The sequence below is a fragment of the Vulpes lagopus genome, chromosome 2 (assembly GCF_018345385.1).
Source record: "Vulpes lagopus strain Blue_001 chromosome 2, ASM1834538v1, whole genome shotgun sequence".
Classification (NCBI taxonomy): domain Eukaryota; kingdom Metazoa; phylum Chordata; class Mammalia; order Carnivora; family Canidae; genus Vulpes; species Vulpes lagopus.
Window position 1 is genome coordinate 61,977,983 of NC_054825.1, and position 22,430 is coordinate 62,000,412.

The 22,430-nt window shown below is 35.9% G+C and overlaps 1 protein-coding gene across 1 annotated transcript in view; it reads right to left on the minus strand.

Annotated features, from left to right (window-relative positions):
* Window positions 1–22,430, minus strand: part of UNC13C (unc-13 homolog C) — a 586,599-nt gene that overhangs the window by 247,751 nt on the left and 316,418 nt on the right. Inside the window, exons 18-20 of the mRNA XM_041745721.1 lie at window positions 13,235–13,303; window positions 11,507–11,596; window positions 6,009–6,137 (exon numbers count right to left, since the gene is read on the minus strand). Of these exons, the coding sequence (XP_041601655.1) occupies window positions 6,009–6,137; window positions 11,507–11,596; window positions 13,235–13,303 (288 nt within the window). The remainder of the gene's footprint in view (window positions 1–6,008; window positions 6,138–11,506; window positions 11,597–13,234; window positions 13,304–22,430) is intronic.

Genomic DNA, 22,430 nt, shown 5'->3' on the forward strand with positions numbered 1-22,430 from the left:
TGTAATTTTCATCACAGAAATAGTCATTGCACTATTGTTTATAAGAGTGAAACACTAAAATTAATATGTACATTGTACATTTATATGCTAGGTAGCTGTAAAAAAATAAGACTGTTTCTAAATGTATCAGAATAGATAGTTCTCAGAAAGTAATATTGAGCTTTAAAAATTATAGAATTCTTACCAAATAACGTTTAGGCGGTCTAGTTCTGGAGTTAGCACATGTAACCATACAATTGTACCATATGAGAGACTGATGGTACCACAAAATGGATAATAGACATATATATTAATTGTACAGAAAAATGTATCAGAAAGCTAGTGTCAAATTTATAACAGAGATGCCTCAGAAGCAAGAGGCAGGGTACTTTGATTTGGGAGAGAAACAAAGGAACTCGAATCATATATACATATTTTCATACATTTATGATGGGATTATGTCCCAATAAACCCATCATAAACTGAATATATAAGTAAAAATTCATTTAACACACCTAACCAACCATATGTCTCAGCTTAGCATAGCCTACCTTAAATATACTCAGAACACTCACATTAGCATACAATTAGGCAAAAGCATCTAACATGAAGATTTTATAATAAAGTATTCAATGTCTCATGAAATTTATTGAATAATGTACTGAAAGTGAAAAATAGAATGGTTGTATGGGTACAGAATAGTTCAATCAGCTGTTTACCCTTGTGATCGTGTGGGTGAAATTGCTGTGGCTCACTGCCACTGCCCAGCATCATGAGAGAGGATCATATCACATATTGCTAGTTCAGGAAAAGATCAAAATTCAAAATTTCAAGTACAGTTTCTACTGAATGCCTGTCACTTTCACATCATTGTAAAGTCAAGAAATCGTAAGTTGAACCATCATAAGCTGGAGACCATCTCTATGTGATTTTTTTCAAAAATAGGAAAGTAGGTAGTAAGTGGAAGGTAGGTACCTAGCTAGGTAGGTAGCTATTCATTCAGTACTATTATATATTAGGCACTAATGTAAGTCTAAGCTCACTTCAGAGGGAAAAATGATAGGGTTTTTTTTTTTCAATAAAATACAAACATTTCAAACAGATTTCACAATGTTTTTTTCAGACTTGAGAATTCTTGGCTTATCCTTTCCTGGAAGAACATCTATATAAAAGACAATCTGTAATCTGAAAGCTGCCTTAGGATCATGAAACAACAGCAGGGAAAATTAACTCAATGATTTTAATAATCATATTACCAAGCAAGAAAACACCCATTTATTAAAGTCCACATAAGGAGGTCCTGTATTTGTGGGATGGGTAGAACATTTTAAAACTCCAACTTTCAAATTTAAATAGAAAAATATCCACTTAAGTATATTAAAATTGAGACTTTCTTGTAAGTGTACACTGTGACAAAGATAAAGATCACAGATTACAAAAAAAACTTTGCAATGTCAAAAGCTGACAAAGGACTAAGAAACTCCAGAATATTAACCAGAAAAACACAAAAATTCTATTTAAAAAATAGGCACAAGATACAAACAGCTAATTTAGAAAACTACTCAAAAAGCTAATAAAAAGCTTATGAGAAGATTCTTAAACTGAAAGAAATATATTTAGAACACTGGGCGAATTTATAGATTATCTCATGTATCTTTATGTAAGAGATAAATCATCTATGCCTACAATGCCATATTTGAGTTCTTAGGCTAAGCTGAATGACAACAAAACTCAGTGATTCAGCCAAGGTGAAGCCTATTCCTTGAGTGTGCAACCAGCCTCTGGAGAGCGCACTTCTATCTTGTTCTTCTAACTGTAGCTACTTTGACTTTTCCCTTAAATCTATTTTCCATTTTTATTCCAAGCATTATTTTCATCTGGTTATCCAAAACCTCTTTAGAGAAAGAAAGTGTGCTTCCACATTTAAATAATCAGGATTATACTATGTCTAACAATCCTGAAATTCTTGTTTTTTTTTCCTTTTTTTTTTTTTTTTTTGGTTTTAGGCATTATTTCTTCTAAAGAGAACTCAGATAAAAGTAGTATGAATATTAAAAATATGTCTTGATGAAGAAACTAAGGCATGAAGAGGCTCAGTGGTGCATCTAAGGCTACAAAAAAATAATAATCAAGAAAGCTAGGATTTTAACTCAATAGTTCTGACATCAGAGACCATGTTCTTGACCATAGTTTTTGAAGCGGAATCACCAAAAGAGTCTATACATAGCTAACTAACATAACGCTGCTTTTATAAAGTTTTTTTTAAAATTAATTATCAACCCTACTCTTTGTCAGGCACAGCCTTGAATACTGGAGCTACAAAGATGAAATTCATAGCCTAGTGGGGAAGACAGGCCAAACAGGTATTACATTATTTTGTGCATACTAAATTCAGCCTGGTAAGTACACTGGTGCGAACATGCCAGGATATGATGAAAGCAGAGAACAGGAACATGTAATTTACCTAGCAGAGGCTCTAAAAACTTTCAGCCAAACAAGCTAGTTAGCCATGAAGGGGTTTTGGGGAGGTTAAACAACTCTAGGTAGGTAAAGACAACAGACTAAGTCATCATGGAGTTTAGAGAGTTGAATAAAAAAACATGAGGTGGAAATGAGGTTGCATTAAGGAAAGACAGAGCTCAGATCCTGGAGGGCCTTTGGATAAATGGCAAACCATTTGGATTTAATCCCATAAGTGAATGGAGATTATAGATTCATAAATAGGACAGTCACAAAAACATGGATATATTTTAAATAGATAGTTTAGGTGGCAGGTTGGAAACTGATTCAAAAGTCTATTAGTCAAAAAAGCTAAGTTATGCTTTGGTAACAAATAATCTTCAAATCTCAATGAGTTAATGCAGTAATGGATTATTTCTTAAATATCCAAAGTAAAGCTGGCTGGATAGCCCTCCCCTACCTGGTAGCTATACCATCTAAAATGTGTGTACTTTCAGATTACTGTAGCAAAGGAGAGAGAGAGCTGGAGGATATTGTGGGATGTTTTCAAGCACAGGGACTGGATATGGCAGTCATCAATTTCTCTCATATCTCACCATCCAGGGCCCTGTGTCATGAACCCCCACAACTCCAAGAGGCTTTAGGCAATCACTTGAGTGTCTACTACAGAATAGAGCACTCCTTTCTCTCTCTTGTAAGAGGCCAAAAATACCTATAAATTATTATTGTACTGTTTGAGAAAAAGTATTGTTATTCATGTATTCAATTCACTCAACACATTCTTTTTTGAGCACGTACTATGATCCAGGCATTCACATTGTTCCTGTGGGTAAATTCTTATTTGGCTTTCCATTTACACAATGATATGTGCAAAGGACAAAGTAAGAGTAAGTGGAGTGGAAGGTATAATATGGGCCAATTCTGCATCTTAGAGGCAGCTGTGAGGACTTGATTTTGATTGAAAAGAAGGGACTTAGAACATTCTATGCAACAGAGGGACATGAACTGACTTATTTTTTTAAAAGGGATTCTTCTTGCTGCTCTACTGCGACTAGACTTGGATGGTAGGGTGTAAGCATTATCTCTACAAAGAAATTATATAGTAACCCAAATGAGCAATGGTGGGGACTCAGCTCAGGATGGAAGCACGGGGCTGCTAAAAAGTGGTTAGAATCCTGATATATTGTGAAGATAAGGTATTTAGTTTTGAAGATAAAGTTATCAGAACTTGAGGACAATTTAGACATGTGGTATGAGGTAAAAGGTCTTGAACTCCCAGGAGGAGAGCACTGCAGTCCACTGATGGGAGATGTACCTTTACCATTAAAACTTGTGAGATGGGTTCAGAAGGGCTTTAGAATATTAGTGTTCTAAATTAATCAGATCCAATAGGTGCTTCCATTAGAACTTCAAAGAATAACAATGTTTACGGAAAAGTCTTTTTCTTAGATGGAAAGCTTACCTCCAAATATTCCATTTTCCCATGTTGACAAGATTTCTTATATAATGTGTATAGATCTCTCTATGTAAAAATAAAACTAACTGGTTGGCAAACTATATAAATATCTTTCTTTTTAAAGCCAAATCAGGAAATATTAAGCTATGCTAGATTCATTTTGATGTGACACTTCATTTACTTTTTGTTAAGGGAATGCTTCCTTTCTGGGACCTGCCCATATTTCTATGTCTCTTGTAAAAATAAAACTGTTTATGTTATTTATCAATTATTAGTAGTAGTTAAATAAGGTATGCCATTCTGGTGATTTGGTTCATTCACTGGGTGTGAATTAGTAGAACCATAGGTCATATTTAAGCTGAATTTTGATGAAGGCAGAGAATGGGAGAAGATTTTAGGCATATAGAACAGGACAAATAAATACATGAATATAAAAAGATGACCAATTCATGAAAATAACAGAATTTAGGGTTCATGAGAGGGACAGTGGGTTTGGAGTTACAAGGATTAAGAAACTGGAGCTGGTAAGGTTTGGTAAGATTGATTATGAAGTTATGTGTGGATAACATATCTAGTATAACTGCAAGTTTCAATTTTACCTTTAGGCTAAAATAAAGACAATGATGTTGAAATGTAAAAGAGTTGAAGAGCCTTATAAGAGGAAGATAGAGAAAAGACAATAGGAAGCAATTAGAAAGCCACCCAATAGAAGAGCAAAGTTGAGAGATAATTTAATCATTGGGAATCTAAGAGAACTAAGTTTCTAAACATGAGCACATCTAGCAGGAATAATAAGCTAACGTTATAAAGCAATTATGTGGTTATACATTATTTTTTTATACAATGATAAACCCCAGCTTTGATTTTTTTTTTCTCCTATTAGGCTAAGGAAGTCAGAAAGTTTTTTTTTTTTTTTTTTTTTTTAGAAAGTTTTACTACTGTAGGAAGCCCAGCTTGAAACCTAACTTTAAAGAATCCAATTTGCTTTCATCTAATATATATTATCTAGAATCTGCCCCACTCAAGTAACCAAGAAGTTCCAGAGGCAATTGTGCAGTTTTCAGCATCAAGTAGAGTGACTGCTTTCTTCAGGAAAGTGGATAGGCAATAGATACATATTAAAGAGCCATCCCCAAACACCAGTTTTACAGGAATGATGGCAACACATAAATCATAGCATATATTAGAAAACTTCAATGCAACAAAAAGACATATTACACATAAAGAGGGAAGTAATGTTTATGAAATCACATGACCAACAAAGGATTAGTGTCCAGAACATAATTTAGAATTTGTTTACAAATTAGTAAATAAAAGACAAGCCCATAGAAAAATCAGCAGAGGTTTAATAGGCAATTCACAGAAAATAAAACTGTAGTGTTCATTGAGCATATATGAAAATATGTTCAAATGGACCGCTCTCAGTGTTTATCTTTGAGGGAAGAGGATGGAGGAAAATTGCATTTGGAAAAAGCACAAAGGGAAATGCCACTTTGTAACATTTAATGCCTTTAACAGTAAATAACAGAACAAATATTACTAAATGTTAACATTGGGTGATCTGGGTGGTAATTGCATGTATATTTGGTTTGTTTTCTGTATTTTCTCCTGCATTTTTGAAATATTCCTTAATAATAAATTTTTACATATAATGATTTTACCATCCTGTTACACAAATATTTCCCCATCTACCATGTTAATGAGACAAAACGAGAAGGGAGTCAGTCATGAGTTAGGGGAAGAACATAAGAGTCAAGTTGGAATCCTAAATTCTGAACAGTCCCAAATCTGCCAGTTGATCACTTTGAGACTTTTAGCAAATCACTTATTGTTCTGAAACTCACTCATCTGAAAAATGTAACAAAAAAACCAAAAAAAACCCAAAAGAAAAAAAAAAACACAACAGTATCTACCTTTACCACACAAAGTTATTTTAAGGACTGAATTGTTTCATGTAAATGAAAGTGATGTTCATATGTGAAGAAAAGATATTGGGAATTCTCAAATCCCACATTTAATGTGAAATTCATTGGACATATTTTACCATTTAGTGTCATTCTAAACTTAAAGAAACAGACATTAGAAACAGAAAGGAGAATGTATCTTTTCTTACCGGATCTATCAGCTGGGAATAGAGTTCATGACAATTGTCAAAAATATACTTGTATGTAGAATCCAGGCACGCTCTAACACAGTCCTTCACCACCATGCTGGCCTTTGGGGGGCTTTGCAGCTCCAGAACCTGACAAACAAATTATTTTCTTAAATTCAAAAAGAGAATTTTGCAATCCAGTATAAATAACTTAAACAACCTCAATAAATGTTTTTGGTTGATTTTTCTATGTTCAGGGAAATTGTGGTCTTAGCAATGTTTTAAGTGTATAAATACTTACTTTATCTTCTTGATTTGACAACTCAGTGAAAATCATCATAGTTGTAAATATTCAAATAGAAACACTGAGAGTGACCAATTACAACATTATTCATCCACTCATACTATTTAATAATTCAACAATTATTTATCATCTACTGTATGTCTGACCATTATTATATTGCAGTGAATAAAAGAAATAAAAAATCCCTTTCCTCATGGACCTAAATTCTAGTTTATAACAAAATAAATCAGTAAAATATATTACATTGATGATGCACACTAAAAAGAAAAGTAAAGCAGAGAGGAAGGGATGGAAAGTGTTTCAGTGGAATAAAATGAACACAGAGAATAGTAGGTGAATTCAGAGAAGTAAGAGGATGGAACCAGGGAAACTATCTATATCTAGACTATTTTACAAACCTTAGCTTTGATTAAGGTGGGAAGGAACTGGACTGTTTCAGCAGAAGAGCAAAGTGATCTAACTGAACTATCTTTTGAAAGCTTCCCTTCAGCTACTTAAGGTGGGCTATGAAAAAAGTAGAAAGACCAGTGATGAGAATAGCACAATAATTCAGTCAATATAGTGCTTGCTCTATGTTGTTAAGTAAGCTAGGGGCTGTTAAAAGAAATCATATTATGTCTAATTTGAGAAGGAAGAGCGAACAGAATCTGCTGACAGATTGGATGATGTGAAAAAAAGAGAACGGTTAGGACCCCATGGTGTCAGCCTAAGTAACTGGTACAGTGGAGGTAGGTCAATTGAGATGAGCAAAGCTGTGCACAGGAAACTGGTAACTCAGTTTCAGGTCAGTTGAGATTGATCAGGTGGCTATGCATAGAAGTAGATTTCAAGTAGACATTTGGATATGAGTCTAGACTCATGCAGGTGTCCGGGGCTAGAGATAAAAATGTAGAAATGATTAGCTTAAAGAAGGAAAAACTAAACAATGGTGTCTGGGAAATCCAGGGAAGAAAGGGTCTCCTGATTGATGAAATATATTGATACTGAACATTATAGGATAAGGATTGATAGGTGACCACTAGAATTCACAAACAATGGTCATTGGCTATTTTGATAAGATCATTCTTGGAAAAATGATGGAGTAAAAGTTTGACTGGAGTGAGTTCAACATTCCAGGTGATTTTGAAGATTAATATTGTTAAAATTTCAGTTCTCTCCAGATGAATCTTTAGATTTAATCCAATCCCAATCAACATCCCAGCAGGAACTAATAACACCTAAACATTTCTGAAAAAGAAGGATGTTCTTAAGATCTGCTGTATCTGATTTTAAGATTTTAAGATCTAATTTTAAGATTTGCTATAAGTGGGCAGCCCGGTGGCTCAGCGGTTTAGCGCCACATCAGCCCAGGGCTTGATCCTGGAGACCGGGGATCGAGACTCACTTCGGGCTCCCTGCATGGAGCCTGCTTCTCTCTGTCTGTGTCTCTGCCTCTCTCTCTCTCTCTGTCTGTCACTCATGAATAAATAAAGTCTTAATAAAAATCCTTAAAAAAAAGATTTGCTATAAGGTTATAGTAATCAAGGGAGTATGTTAATGGTGAAAGTATAGACAACTGAACAGTATGCAGTCCAGAAATAGACTCAAATATGGACAAGTGATTTATTTTTAAAATGATGCAAAGTTAATTCAATGAATAAAGGATAATCAAAGGAAAAAATTTATCTTTGACCCATACCTCATACCACACTAAAAAACAAAAAACAACAAAACCTCTCAAAACACAGGACTAAACATATAAGATAAAATAAAACTTTTAGAAGAAACACAGGAAAATCTCTTTGTGACCTTCATTTAGCCAGAAGCACCATCTACAAATAAAAAAACTGACAAAGTAAACAACAAAATTATGCACTTTTGCTATACAAATGTACTATTTGAAAATTAAAAGACAAAGCAGATAGGGAGAAAATGCTAACAAATAAAGTATCTGATGAAAATCTTGTATCCAGACTATATATAGAGATATAAACGTAGAAATGATTAGCTTAAAGAATAGTTATTTTTACAGTCTATTTCTAAAGTCTTAAAACATTATTTTTAGTAATCTGTAAAACATGGGGCTTGAATTCATGGCACCAAGATGGAGTCACATGCCCTTCCAACTGAATCAGCCGGGTGCCCCAAAGAACTCTTAATGCTCAAAAACAAAAACAAACAAAAACAAAAAAAAAAGCAAAAAAATAAATCCAAAACACATAAAAATGAGCAAAACATTCCAACAGATTATTCATTAAAGAAATTCAGATGGCAAATCAGTCCAAGAAAGGATGATCATGGGACGCCTGGGTGGTTCAACAGTTAAGTGTCTGTCTTACCCAGGGCGTGATCCTAGGATTTTGGAATCGAGTCCCTTATTGGGTTCTTTATGGGGAGCCTGCTTCTCCCTCTGCTTATGTCTCTGCCTCTCTCTCTCTGTCTCTCATGAATGAATAAATAAAATCTTTTTTAAAAAAGGATGATCACTATTAATTGAGAAATAAAATTAAGACCATAATAGGATATTTCACTATTAGAAAGGCTAAAAAATAGTAATAATAATTTCAACCACAGAAAATATCAAGAGTTTCACCAGATGATGTAGAGCAATTAGAACTCTTGTGCATTGCTGCTAGGAATACAAAACTGTGCAACTGCTTTGAAAAAATAATTTGCCATTACTTGTAAAGTTAATCATACATTTATCAAATGATCCAGGAACTTCCCTTCAAGGCAAGTAAAAGCTTATGTTTACACTAATAATATGTATGTAAATATTTGTAACAGTATTGTTTATAACCCCAGCTAAGGGACAATTCAAACGCCTGTTGTGTATACATAACCGAGAATTATTACCCAGCAACAAAAAGGAATAAACAGTTGATACACTCAACAAGATGGATGATTAGCTCATGTGTCATGCTATAAAGCAATTATTTCATTTACATGATTTTTTTAATAGATTTTATTTATTCATGAGAGACACACAGAGAGAGGAGCAGAGACACAGGCAGAGGGAGAAGCAGGCTCCATGCAGGGAGCCCAACATGGGACTCGATCCCAGGTCTCCAGGATCAGGCCCCGGATCGAAGGTGGTGCTAAACCACTGAGCCACCAGGGCTTGCCCTACATGATATTTTGGAAAAGGCAAAACTAACTTGATGAGATGAGCATGGGGTGTTATACTCTATGTTGGCAAACTGAATTTAAATAAAATATTTTTTTAAAAAAAGGAAAAGGCAAAACTATAGGGAGACGACAACAGATCAGTGGTCACCAAACACTGTGGGCAAAGGTTTGAGTGTAAAGGGGCAGCAATAGGGAATTCTGGAGAACTATGGCACTGTTTTATATGCTGGCTGTAGTGGTGGTTACACAACTACACATTTGCCAAAACTAACAGATCTGTACAACAAAGGAATGGATTTTACTGTCTGTAATGGGAAAAGAAAAAAAAAATGGGAGGAGAAACTTGTTCAAAAGATACTGAGAGAATAGAAATTGGGAAGAAAACATGAAGAGGATGATTTTGAGGGGCTTTGGTATTAAAGGAAAAGAGGGGACACCTGGGTGGTTCAGTTGGCGAAGCATCTGCCTTTGGCCAAGGTCATGATCCCAGAGTCCTGGGATTGAGTCTCAGATTGGGCATTCTGCTAAGTGGGGAGTTGGCTTCTCCTTCTTCCTTTGTCCCTCCTCCCTGCTTGTGCTCTCTCTCTCTCTCTCTCTCTCTCTCTCTCTCACACACACACAAATAAATACATAAAATGTCAAAAAAAAAAAAAAAGAAGGAAAAGAGGGATTAGGGTATAGTAGCTGGAGAAGAAAGTAGAGTCCATCATTGAAGAGAGTGGGGAGGACTGATGCAACAGAGTTTTAGTACTTAGGAGGGGATGAAATCAATTGCACAGGTGGAATTGGTGGCCTTTTCTAGGAGAATAGACAGCTAATCAATAGTAATAAAAAACAAGGAAGAGTATATGGACACAGATGCAGGTAAGTAGATACGTCGGGGTGGGTAGCAGGAGCATGTAGTCTGAGCTTGAGGAAGCTCTCCAGACTTTGCTCCTGTTTTGTTTTGTGTTTTTGGTTTTGGTTTTCGGTTTTTGTTTTTTCAGTGCAATAGGAAGCAAGGTACTCAGCTGGTAGTGAGGAGGGTGGAGGATGTGCTAGAAGTTTGAGACTTTCTTAACACTACAAGACTGATGACTGAAGAATGGCAGATATGTGGCACTTATAAAGGCACCCCTTACCCTCACTCCCATTTCCCCACTTCATGTGGATGGCAGGTATCACCTGTCAATAAAGTAACTTTTCCCTCTGAGCCTGGTTGGAGGCTAACAATCATTCTCTGCACACTGTTCCAACAACTGCTGCCAAGATACCAGAATGGACATAAATTCCATTTATCCCAGTCACTCAATGTGGCTGTGATTTGAAGCCAAATGAATTTTATTTGAACTTTAAAAAATCTAAACGATTGCTGATACAGTATGGTTTTGTTTTCTCTCTCTCTCTCTCTCTCTCTCTCTCTCTCTCTCATATAGTACCATTTTTAGTGCTTCTAGGGAAAACAACCATGGGCAACTGAAAATTTTATTTTTTTCTGTACAAAAATTTTCTGAATAAACATCATAAAATTTTCTTTCAAAGAGCAAATTGTTTTTAGCCCATAGTCTGACAGGTAGTTTTAGGAGACACTTTACATGAATTGTCCCGCTAGCCAAATTATGATTGCAGAGAGCTTGCTGTTACAGCAGAGTAGATCTATCTAAAAAGAAATGCCTGCACAGTTTGGTAGATAATAGTTAGTTATACTAATAGTTTAAGCAATCTAATCTATTCCTATAAAGACAGTTCCAGGGCTGAAAATTAGAGTTGCCACAACTGGGGCAAACTTAAAAGAATCAGCTACTCTCTTGGGATGAAAAAGTCAGCAAGACATCTGAGTTAAACTAAAATAAGAAGTAAACTCATTTCCATTTAGCATTCTTAGGGACTTTTTTTTTTAGTAAGTGCTATGTTTATGTAAGATGGATTTAATTTAAAACTACATTTGAGCCAAACATATCAGAATATTTTAGGTGTTTAGGATAATCCCTTTTCAACACATGATTTAGCACTGCAAAAGGAATCACAGCATAATTGCTAGGGTTGAATGGTAGCGATCAAGAGATGACTTTAATGGGGAATGAGTGTGTTATGACACACCAGGATAGCGACAAATAAAATGAGGTACCTTCATCCTAAAAAAGGTGATACTTGTTAGCAGGTCAACAGTTGATTTCAGGTCTTGCAGTCTTTCAGCATTGCTGGCAGGAAAGTTTTCCTGGTTAATTAAGAAATAGAAAATGGGTAAATTATCAGCCTTAAACTTGTAATGGGAAAATAAACTAAGACTAACCATCTGGGAAAGAAAATGGGAAGTGAACTATGTAAAACTACAAAAATATCCCTATAGCATTCTTAAAATATTTTATCATAAAACATTATAAAAAGTAAACAATTGGAAAAATTATCTTTAGTCTTAGAAAGCCATATCCTTCTATTTATTTCCACAGTGTAATAAAAATATACAAAATAATATCATTCGTGCATAGTTATTATTCAACTTTGTTCATATAGTAGTTTTGCAGCTAAAAGTGGAGGGGACAACATGTATTTGGAAATTTTTTTTTTATAATTTTCTCAAGATGGGTAATTTTTTCCAAAAGTAAAGCTTTGGGAACTTTTACATGTGCTACATTTACTTCTAGTTACAAAGAAACTTTTAAAAGTTTAAAGAAAAATAAGACTACACTGCAGAGTTTCTCCTGGAAGTACTATGGATTTAAAAAAAAGTCTGTTGGTGAGATTTGGTGGAAATGTGATATAAAAAATAAAAATGTTCAGAATTTTGAAGTAAAGGGAAGATATAATTATGAAAATGTTTGATCTAAGGAATAATTTTAACATTGAGAAATTTCTCATTTTTACGTGTTTTCAAATTGACTTTTTAAAGAGCAATCAGAAAAACCATAGGTAACTTTTAGATATTCATGAACTCACATAGAGTTAAGGTATCCAAATGATGACAAATGAGGTGGCTTCCAGGCCCTTTTGGATCTCATATACCTTTCTCATTGCCCGTGTAGCAGTTACCTTCTACCAGTGTTGGCCCCAGTTCCAACAGGAAGGATGAATTTGACAAAACGTGGTATCATAATTTACAGAAATATGAAATTCAGATATCCATCAAAATGAAATAAAACATGAATGCAGAAAATATACATATGTGCAGGTATGGAATGATGTTTAGAATAAATTGCTAAAGAATGCAACAGTTATTGCTACAGATTCTTTTGTAAATAAAACTTTAAATGGTTTGTAACTAAGATTTTTTGTAACTAAAATCATATGTGTATTTACAAACACAATATATATGAATATATTTGTGTGTGTGTGTGTATTTCACCTGGAGGTGAAGTACAGAAGAGTTGACAACAAGTTTGGACAGCTACAAAAGATCACATCGTACTGACTTAGAAAGAGTGAATTAAGCAGTGAGTCCAAGTGGGTATCTTAAAAGCTGGGGAAATATCCCGCAGGATGTCTCAGTAACAAGGGGTGAGCTTTCAGAATGAGGACTCTGTCACATGTCTACTTCATGGATTAGTTTATTGTGACTCAATCTGATAGTCATTATAATTATAAAATTAAAGCTACACTCACACACACACACACACACACACACACACACACACACACACAGACATATGTTACTATTGTAGGCTTATTTGGGGCAAGGTCCCTGAACAAGGGGCATCAGCTTGCTTACTTAGGGGACTTCTTCCAGTGTGACAGAACCTGAGTTCCCAAGATCAGTATTTTTACTTTTCCATTACACACAGGATGATTTTCTACAATATGACAGGAAAGCATCTCAGACAAACATATTTTACCTTCAGGCAGATAATTTTGTACATACCCTATACTTTGACAGGTCAATCCTTAAAGAGTTATGCAACTGGTCCAGTAGTTTTATGAATTTTTCCCTCTGTATAAACAGCACAAAATAGGACAATGGAAATAAATGGCCATTCTAAATGTATCTTCACAACAAATCTTTGAGTTATTGTCCTCATTTTATAGAAAGAAGGTTCAAAGATGTCAATGATTATCTAAGATGATAGAGCTAGTATGTGACATAACAATGATTTAAATGCAGATCTCTCGGACATCAAATCCAGGCTTTTCACAACAAGCCACAGGGCCTCTCTGTGAGAAATAAGAAAATATCCAGAAAGTTGTGGAGTGCGGAAAGAGTCCAGAAAACTGAATTTCCACTATACTAATTCACAACAATATGAGTCGGCAAGAAAAAATGTGACCTACCCCTCTTCCTATCCCCACACACCACAGTACTTCCCCAGAAATAAAGTATTGTTTTTTAAATTTCTTCTACCTAAGCAAGTGGGAATTGCTATTGTTCTCATCAAGAACAATTTCAAAAAGCATTTTCCTTTTGGTAACAAGTACAAACTTCATACTCTGAAAATATCCATCACCTTTAATGTTGTTCATGATTCAGTGTTTTTAAAAAAGTATAAAATATCAAACCAAAAAAAATTGATGCTTTCCTCTGAGGTTGTACCAGTGTTGGGCTGACCTCTTCATAAGATGTAAAGACAAGAATAAGTTTGCTTATAAGGATGAAGTTGTGTTGATTAATAAAGTAAATAAATTAGATAAGATGAAAACATCCAAGTCACACAAACTTTATAGGTAGACAATCCTCCATTTGGAGTCTAATCAAAAGTGAAAAAAAAGATAGGGAAGTGGAAGTAAGCAACAGTAAAGGTCTCTCTGCCTGCATTACTATTCTGTAAATAACAAAATGCACTTTGGAAGATATTGGCCAAAGTAACCTTTTCCTAATACTTTCATGAATAAGGTGGATTTATGGAGTTATAACTCATCCCTTGAAGTCACTGATTTTGATGAAGTGAGCTGAATATTAACAGGAGTTGATGAATTGTTCCTAAGTTGAAACTCCAATTTTCTGAATAAACTGCTTTTTTCAGGTTTATATGTCATACAATAAAGCTTGATATTACCTTTGTGTTAAAGCCCTGCAGGGGCAACAACAGAGCCCAAGAAATGTACCTTGCCTTCAACATGCTTGCCATCTTGCTAGGCAGAGAAGACTCTCCAGTAAAGCTATTGAAAAATACAGATGAGTTGAAGGTCTTAGATTTTTTTTCTTTCCCACACTTCACCGTTCTTTCCTAGGGAAAGAAGGTGAACTATTCTGTCCTTTTATTAACGCCCATCCTGCAACCACCTGGATCAGTAGCTCTCAATCGAAGCAGAAAAATTTAAGAGCTACTACCATCATCAGTTTAGGCCATGGCAAAGTTAATCATTCAATGATTGTAAAAGTTAACATGTTCATGTCTTGGGATGCTTCATCTGACCTCTGTGATTGGTACAAATCATCAAGACAGCTGCCATGACCCTAGTCATCCATGCTAATGCCTAAATCACTGGTCTTCTTATACACCGGGACTGACTGTTCTGGTTCTCTACTTGATATCCATTTTCCCATTCTTCCTTATTAATAGAACCTTATGAGACAAATGTGTCCATTATGAAATACCTACCTTCCCAAACCTTTTTTCTCTAGGAATGGCCATGCAGTATGATTTAGGCTAGTGAGATATATAGAGTTTATAAAGGGGATGGACTCAGAAAACGATTTATGAATGAATTATTATTTGAAAAGATTCTAAAAGAGACTTTGGCAAACACCATTGTATATAATTGTATATAACACCTATCATTCTTTGTCAGGCTTTCTCTATCTGCTCTGTGTTTTTCTCCTTTCTCCCACCTGAAATTCAGATCAGACAAAAGAAGGTAAAACAGTCCTGTGACTCCCAGATGAAAAGCTAAACAAGCAATTATACCCAGTGGAGCAGGGAGTTGGGAGCCATCCCCCCTCCCCTTAGCATTGTCTGCCTACCCCTTTCAAAAAATTACAATCCTTAGCAGCTACACTAGCTCCGAATTCCTTATTACCTTTGGACTTGAGTTACATGGGGGAAAAAAATATTATTTACTTAAGTTTGTTTAGTTTGTTTCATGCAGCCAAACAGAATTTTGACTGATAGGGATCACACATGTGGGCTTCCCATCTAAGTCTTCAGCACCCAGCTGGAAAATTTACATTCAAGGAACACAGAACACTGTGGAGAATACCACCAGGCTTGTTGTCGCTAAATCCCAGACACTATCAGATGATGTGAAATTAAAAGTGTGCTACTGATTGAATTTTCATAGAGATTCTTTAAACAGCAGGACAGCTTGAAATTTAATTTTTTTTTATCGTATTTCTATTTAACTAGAGTGAGATTGCCTTTGCCAGAGCTGAGGAGGCCTATTTCCTGCATGTGATTTGAAGAATAACAAAAGAGTGGGTGATTAAAAAATGATTCTCCTGAGGGGGCATGTCCACAACATCTGAAACCACTATGTCACTCAGCTCTCCATGTCAGGTAAGGTCTACACATACCTAGTATTTGGTAGCAGGCCACATCAATCATAATACCAACTGCTATCAGTTATCAAAAACTTAGGTTTAATTAGTTGATAAGAATAACTCTAGACCAGGGGTCACAAAACTGTAAAGAGCCAGATAGTAAATATTTTCAGCCTGTCACCTGTCCTGTCACAACCATTAAACTCCACCACTGAAGCACAGTAGCTCCCATAGACAATATATATACAAATGGGAATGGTTATTCCCCAATAAAATTGTGTTTATTGGATAAGGGAATTTTTTAAAGATTTTATTTATCTAAAAGAGAGAGAGCATGTGTGCATAAGAGGGAGGAGGAGCAAAGAGAGAGGGAGGAGGATCCCCACTGAGCAGAGAGCTCTAGGGACTCATGTCAGGTCCTAGGATCATGACCTCAGCCCAAGGCAGGCACTTAACCAACTGGGCCACCCAGGTGCCCACTGAACAGTGAAATTTGAAATTCTTGTAATTTTCATGTGTCGTAAAAATCATAGTCTTCTTTTGATATTTTTTAATCATTTAAAATGTGAAAACCATTCTCATGTCCTGGACCCATACAAAACCAACTAGTGGGTTGGTTTTGGCCCAAGGGCACAGGGGAGATTTTGAGTAGAGGTAGGCAGTTGCTACTCCACAAGTGGATTCAAATCAACAAGAAATGTCAACATATTGCCCCGGGATCCTGGGAACTGTAAAAGGGAAAGCTCTTATTAGGAAGGGATGTAAAAACCGCTGCACTCTTGACTTCTCTCTTCCGTTTCTTTGTTTCTCAGTATCTCAACTCCAGAAGCAGGGAGTGATTTAATTCGAAGCTGATGATGATGCTTCAGCTTCCCCAGGAGGAGCCCTAGCTATGTGTTCACATGATCTCAGGTTTTCGTAAACTTTGTAAAAATAGGATTAAAAATATTCTGACTTGGACTACCTAATTGTAAGAATTTCTTTTCTAGATAGTATCATCAAAAGTAGTAATTCATTAAAAAGAACAGAGCATTTCAAAAAGAAATAATACATAGCCTACTTCGATATTTTTTGAAACTTTAATCATGGGAACATATTGGAAATATGTTTACATTTCTTGTGGAGTTGAGATTAATACTGATATCAGCAGGTATCATAAAATAATAAAATTCACTACAATGATGGTATCAGAGACAAACTAATAAATGTGATCAATTAAAAGAGTACTTAAGGAGCCACTTCATAGGCAAGCTGGAAAAGCCATGAGATGATACCATCCAGTGACCAAGAGAGCCTCAACATTTCTCTCAGTTTGACTAAACTTTAAACAGGTTTCTCCCTGACTCTAGACCCTGATCTTTTTTTTTTTTAATTTTTAGAGCATTCTCTCTAAAAAACTTATTCATTCTCTGTCCCTTTGAAATGTAAATCTTTTTTTGAAATGTAAATCTTTTAAAAAGCCTCTTGCCAGGTTCCTTTACAACCCAGGAATGTCTTCCTTAAGTATTTGGGAGCTATCAAAGAGACAGGCTTGTCCCAGCCCCTGTGGGGAGAGTAGGAGACTAATTTGGTATGTGTCAAGTAGTAAACACAGACAGCCTCATCACAGAAAAAGATATTTGCATACCCAACGATCAGTTAATGTGCTGGTCACATGCTACTGATTAACCTTCCCCTTAATATCCTCAGCTTTTTTTTTTTTTTTAAGATTTTATTTATTTATTCATGAGAAACACAGAGAGAGAGAGGCAGAGACACAGGCAGAGGGAGAAGCAGGCTCCGTGCAGGGAGTCCGACGTGGGACTTGGGACTCGATCCTCGGTCTCCAGGATCAGGCCCTGGGCTGAAGGCGGCGCTAAACCGCTGAGCCACCCCGGCTGCCCAGAGATAGAGGAAAAAGGAGAAGCTCGCTTCCTGTGGGGAGGCCTATGCAGGGACCCAATCCCAGAACTCTGGGATCAGGAGCTGAGCCAAACACAAATGCTTTGGCAACCACTGAACCACCCAGGTGCACCCTCAAATTAAGTTTTCATTGCCTGTTTAACTCTCCTGGGTGCAATTTTTGTTTTGACATCGCATATGAAAGAAACATAATAAATGTTTTCTGAAACTTGATGGAAGTCATTAAAATGTGTGGCATTATCAATGAATTGTGAAGTTAATAGAAACTTCTCTAAAATATCAAATTAAAAAGTTTGATCAACTAAAAAAAAAGTTTGATCAATTCTTCTAAAGACTGGATTACTTTTCTTCAATAAAAAAATATATTTCAGGATTTTCACTATATGAAGAAATGATCAATGAACCTGCAGACAAAAACTCTAGAAAAACTTTTAAAGAGATGTATCAGGAAGCTAATTAATGAAAATATTATATTGCTTTTGTGAAATTTGTAATGTTTTTGGTGTCATAGTAACTTAAAATTCATTGGGATTCATTTTTTATTAGAAATGAATATTATGGGCAACCCAGGTGGCTCAGAGATAGCGTCACCTTCAGCCAAGGGCGTGATCCTGGAGACCCGAGATCAAGTCCCACATTGGGCTCCCTGCATGGAGCCTGCTTCTCCCTCTGCCTATGTCTCTGCCCCTCTCTCTCTGTCTCTAAATAAATAAATAAAATCTTTAAAAAATAATTTAAAAATGAATATTACTTTTTATTGATAATTTGCATTCTTCTTAATAAAAGTCTCATCAGGGGCCCCTGAATGGCTCAGTTGGTTAAGCATCTGCTTTCAGCTCAGGTCATAATCCCAAGGTCCTGGGATCAAGCCCCAAGCTTCAGGTCAAGCCCCTCATTGCACCCTGCTCAGCGGGGAGTCTGTTTCCCTTTCTCCTACTCCCTCGTTTGTGCTTTTTTTTCCCCCTCTGTTAAATAAAAAAAAAAATTTTTTTTTTAAGATTTTATTTATTTATTCATAGACACACAGAGAGAAAGAGGCAGAGACACAGGCAGAGGGAGAAGCAGGCTCCATGCAGGGAGCCCGATGCGGGACTCGATTCCCTGTCTCCAGGATCACACCCCAGGCTGCAGGCGGTGCCAAACTGCTGTGCCACCAGGGCTGCCCAAATAAATAAAATCTTTAAAAAAAAAAGTCTCATTGAATTATATAAGGTCTAGGAAGCATAAAACCTAGATCTATCTCTTCCCAGAACTAATCATTTGTCAAGTCATAAAAGAAACAATCTCTTCTAAAATGTTTCCCACATCCATTTTCTCCTTTGCCACATCAACTTCATTTTCTCTAAGCCCCTGTCCCACTTTGCCCTGTCAAGACTAGCATTATCAACCCTATCACTAATTTCCATCTAGACCACCTGTGCTCAAAACAGAACTGGTTTACTAACTCCTCCTTTCTTCAGTGTGGCTACCTATAGTCTGAGACTGTAAAACTAAGCACCATATTTGCCAAACTCCTTTGCAGATAGGTTTATGCAGTTACCTTAGTTTCTGCCTCTTAGATGCATGTATGCTGCTACATTTGGAAAGCAGAAAAGAGATTGAGGCCCACTTTCTGCTTCTCTGTTTCTTCCTGCTGCTAAGTCAAGTCCTGGAAACATTCATTTCCCGTTCTCTGGTCATCAGCTTTGTGATTTCAAAAAGATAGCTGCGTTAGCAGTTGAAGCAGACTTCTGATTCCTCATCTTCCTGACTGTAAGTAAGCTTATAGGTTCAAATCAGTTTCACTGTGATATTTTGAGAATTATTACATGAGAATCTTCCTCCAGTCCTTCAAGTGATATTATAAGTACCTAATCCCCTGTGCTGAATCCCTTTCTCCTTAAAGTTTCTATTGGTTTCTATTAAAACAACTGAACTGTGTCTGATACATATTCTCTCTTTTCTCTCTGCAACATTTCCTATACAGAGTTTTCTTTCTAAATCAAAGATTCTATCAGATTATACTCTACACTTCATGAATGATGTCCAAACATCTTAGTAGGGTTTAAAGGCCCTTAACAATCCAATATCAACCCAATAGAGCACAGATTCTTCTTATACTAACATCTTTTATTTTATTTGCCCTACTCAGTAGGCAGGCTACCTTCCACACACTTTGGACTTACTTTGTATCTTATTTTGACTTTACTCAAATGTCTTTCCAGATATAAGGTAGTTTCCATACTATTTCCTGGACCTTGGAAAATACTACTCATCCCTTAAAGCCCTATTTCTTTTGTCAAACTTTCATGAGCCCCTGAAAAGAATCAATCACTTGTTTCTTTTCAATCTCAAAGCAAATTTATAAGTATAACCTCCTTTGACACTAATCATATTTTGGGAGTGAGTTTTGGTTATTGCTACATATGGTTATTTGATCATCCCATCAGAACATAAATTTCAGGGGCACATAGGTGGCTCAGTGATTGAACATCTACCATTGGCTTAGGTTGTGATCCTGGGGTCATGGGATCGAGTCCTGCATTGGGCTTCCCCAGGGAACCTGCTTATCCCTCTGCCTATGTCTCTGCCTCTCTCTCTGTGTCTCTCATGAATAAATAAAGAAAATCTTTTTATATAAAAAAGAACATAAATTTCAGAGAGTAGAGGTCAACACGTATCTTTCAATCCCTCCGCTATCTGCCATGGTGCCTTACATGAGGAATTGCATGAATCCATATTGAATGAACAAGTGGACAAATATATATATATATATATATATATATATTTTAATAATATATATTTTAATAATATATATATATTTTACATATATAATGACAAAGAAATATTAGCTTATTTATTTTTGCCCAACACTGGCTGAGGCAAAGAGGGTATACATGTTTTAAAAAATGAACTAAATATGAATTTTACTAATAATTTGTTTACTAATAATTTGTATATTTATGTTCTAACATAATTCACTAGATAAGTTTTCTAAAGACTTTTCTTTAAAGTTAAGGTATTGAGCCCCAATTCATGGAGTTTCCTTCCTTTCCAACCCTTGATCTACCCATGGTGTTTTCCATACCCAAGGGGATTTTTTTTTTTTTTCAAAAAAAGTTCTTTAATCTTCTTGACTCCAAGCAACCTTTACACTCCATGGTATGCTAAGTCATGTCTTCAAAAGAAAAATGCCTTGATTTTTAGCATTTGCCAGTTTCCATGATATTAGTATTCTCAATACTTCTGGCTTCAAGGATGGCTATGTTCAACAACTAACTTGAGTATTCCTGAAAATTCAGCAGTCACTGCCTGTGAGTAGGTTTAAGTAAACTATAACTGTTTTACACTCAATTTTCAACAATCTACTTCCAGAGCTACATCTTGGATCCAAGACTTCCCCTTTGGAATTCTAACTGAAATGTATAATGTTCCTACCCAAATCCTTTGTCTGTCTCCCCTGGTGCAACTTCTCAAACTTAGACCCCATGGTCAATCACTTCAACTATTCTCTCTCGCCAGCCTCATCTATATACAAATTCATTCACCCTTTCATTCTTTTTTTTCTATGAAATTTCAACCTAGAGTCAATCCAGTCATCTGCCAATATCTGTTACATGAGCATCAGAATGCTAAAAAAAATTCTGAGAAAAGCTCAGACCCACGAGCATTGTCATGACAGTAAATTTATGCTTCTCAACATTAGAGGAGACCTTCAGCTTTATTAGGAATCCTCTGACATGACCTTGAAGTATTTCTCTTCCTACTCCCTTTGGTAACTTATCTAAACCTTTCACAACCTCCTTCACCTCCTGCATCTGTATCACAGCACCTGTCTTATAGATGAGCATTTACTATCCTTGTAGACAACCACAGAGAAGATTAGAGAAACAAGGTGTGATGCCCCAGCTTTTCACTCCTATATCAAAAGGTCAGCATTCTCCACAAGGACACTTACACTATGCCTGAAATTTCAGAAGGGAATTTGTCCTTTCTTATTCTGAAGAATGTCCCACCTTTTATCTCTTGACTATTTTTTCTTCTTTCTCCTCTGGGATTTCACTGTATCACCTACTCTCCATCTGATAAATCTGTAACTTTACTCTCACAACTAATCCCTTTCCTGATAATCTATAAACATGTTTCAATTTACCTTATTAAATTAAAAAAAATCCCTACCCAACCAGCCAGTAAAAATAAAATATTTTCATGGCAAAATCTTCCCTTGATCAATCTTTCCCATTTTCATTCAAGTTCCTTAAAAGAATAGTCTGTTTCCTCAGCCATATTCACCTTTTGATTCATATGTTTATTATAAAATTAATATAAATATAGGAAAGTTTTATAATTTTAGTATAAAGATGAATACAAAGCAAAACAACAAAATATGAGCTGTCATACCACCAGGTGGCTGTATCATTGGCATCTTGGCATATTCCCTCCGAGTCTTATTTCTAAACCAGTTGTATGTGTTGTTTTTAATGTTGGAATTAGATTGCTTATAGAATTTTGTATTTTTTTCACTTATAATTATATCATGGACAGTGCTCAATTTTATAAACTTTTCTTTTTTTTTTTTTTTTTTTTTTTTTTTAAATTTTATTTATTTATGACAGGCACACAGTGAGAGAGAGAGAAGCAGAGACACAGGCAGAGGGAGAAGCAGGCTCCATGCACCGGGAGCCAGACGTGGGATTCGATCCCGGGTCTCCAGGATCGCGCCCCGGGCCAAAGGCAGGCGCCAAACCGCTGCGCCACCCAG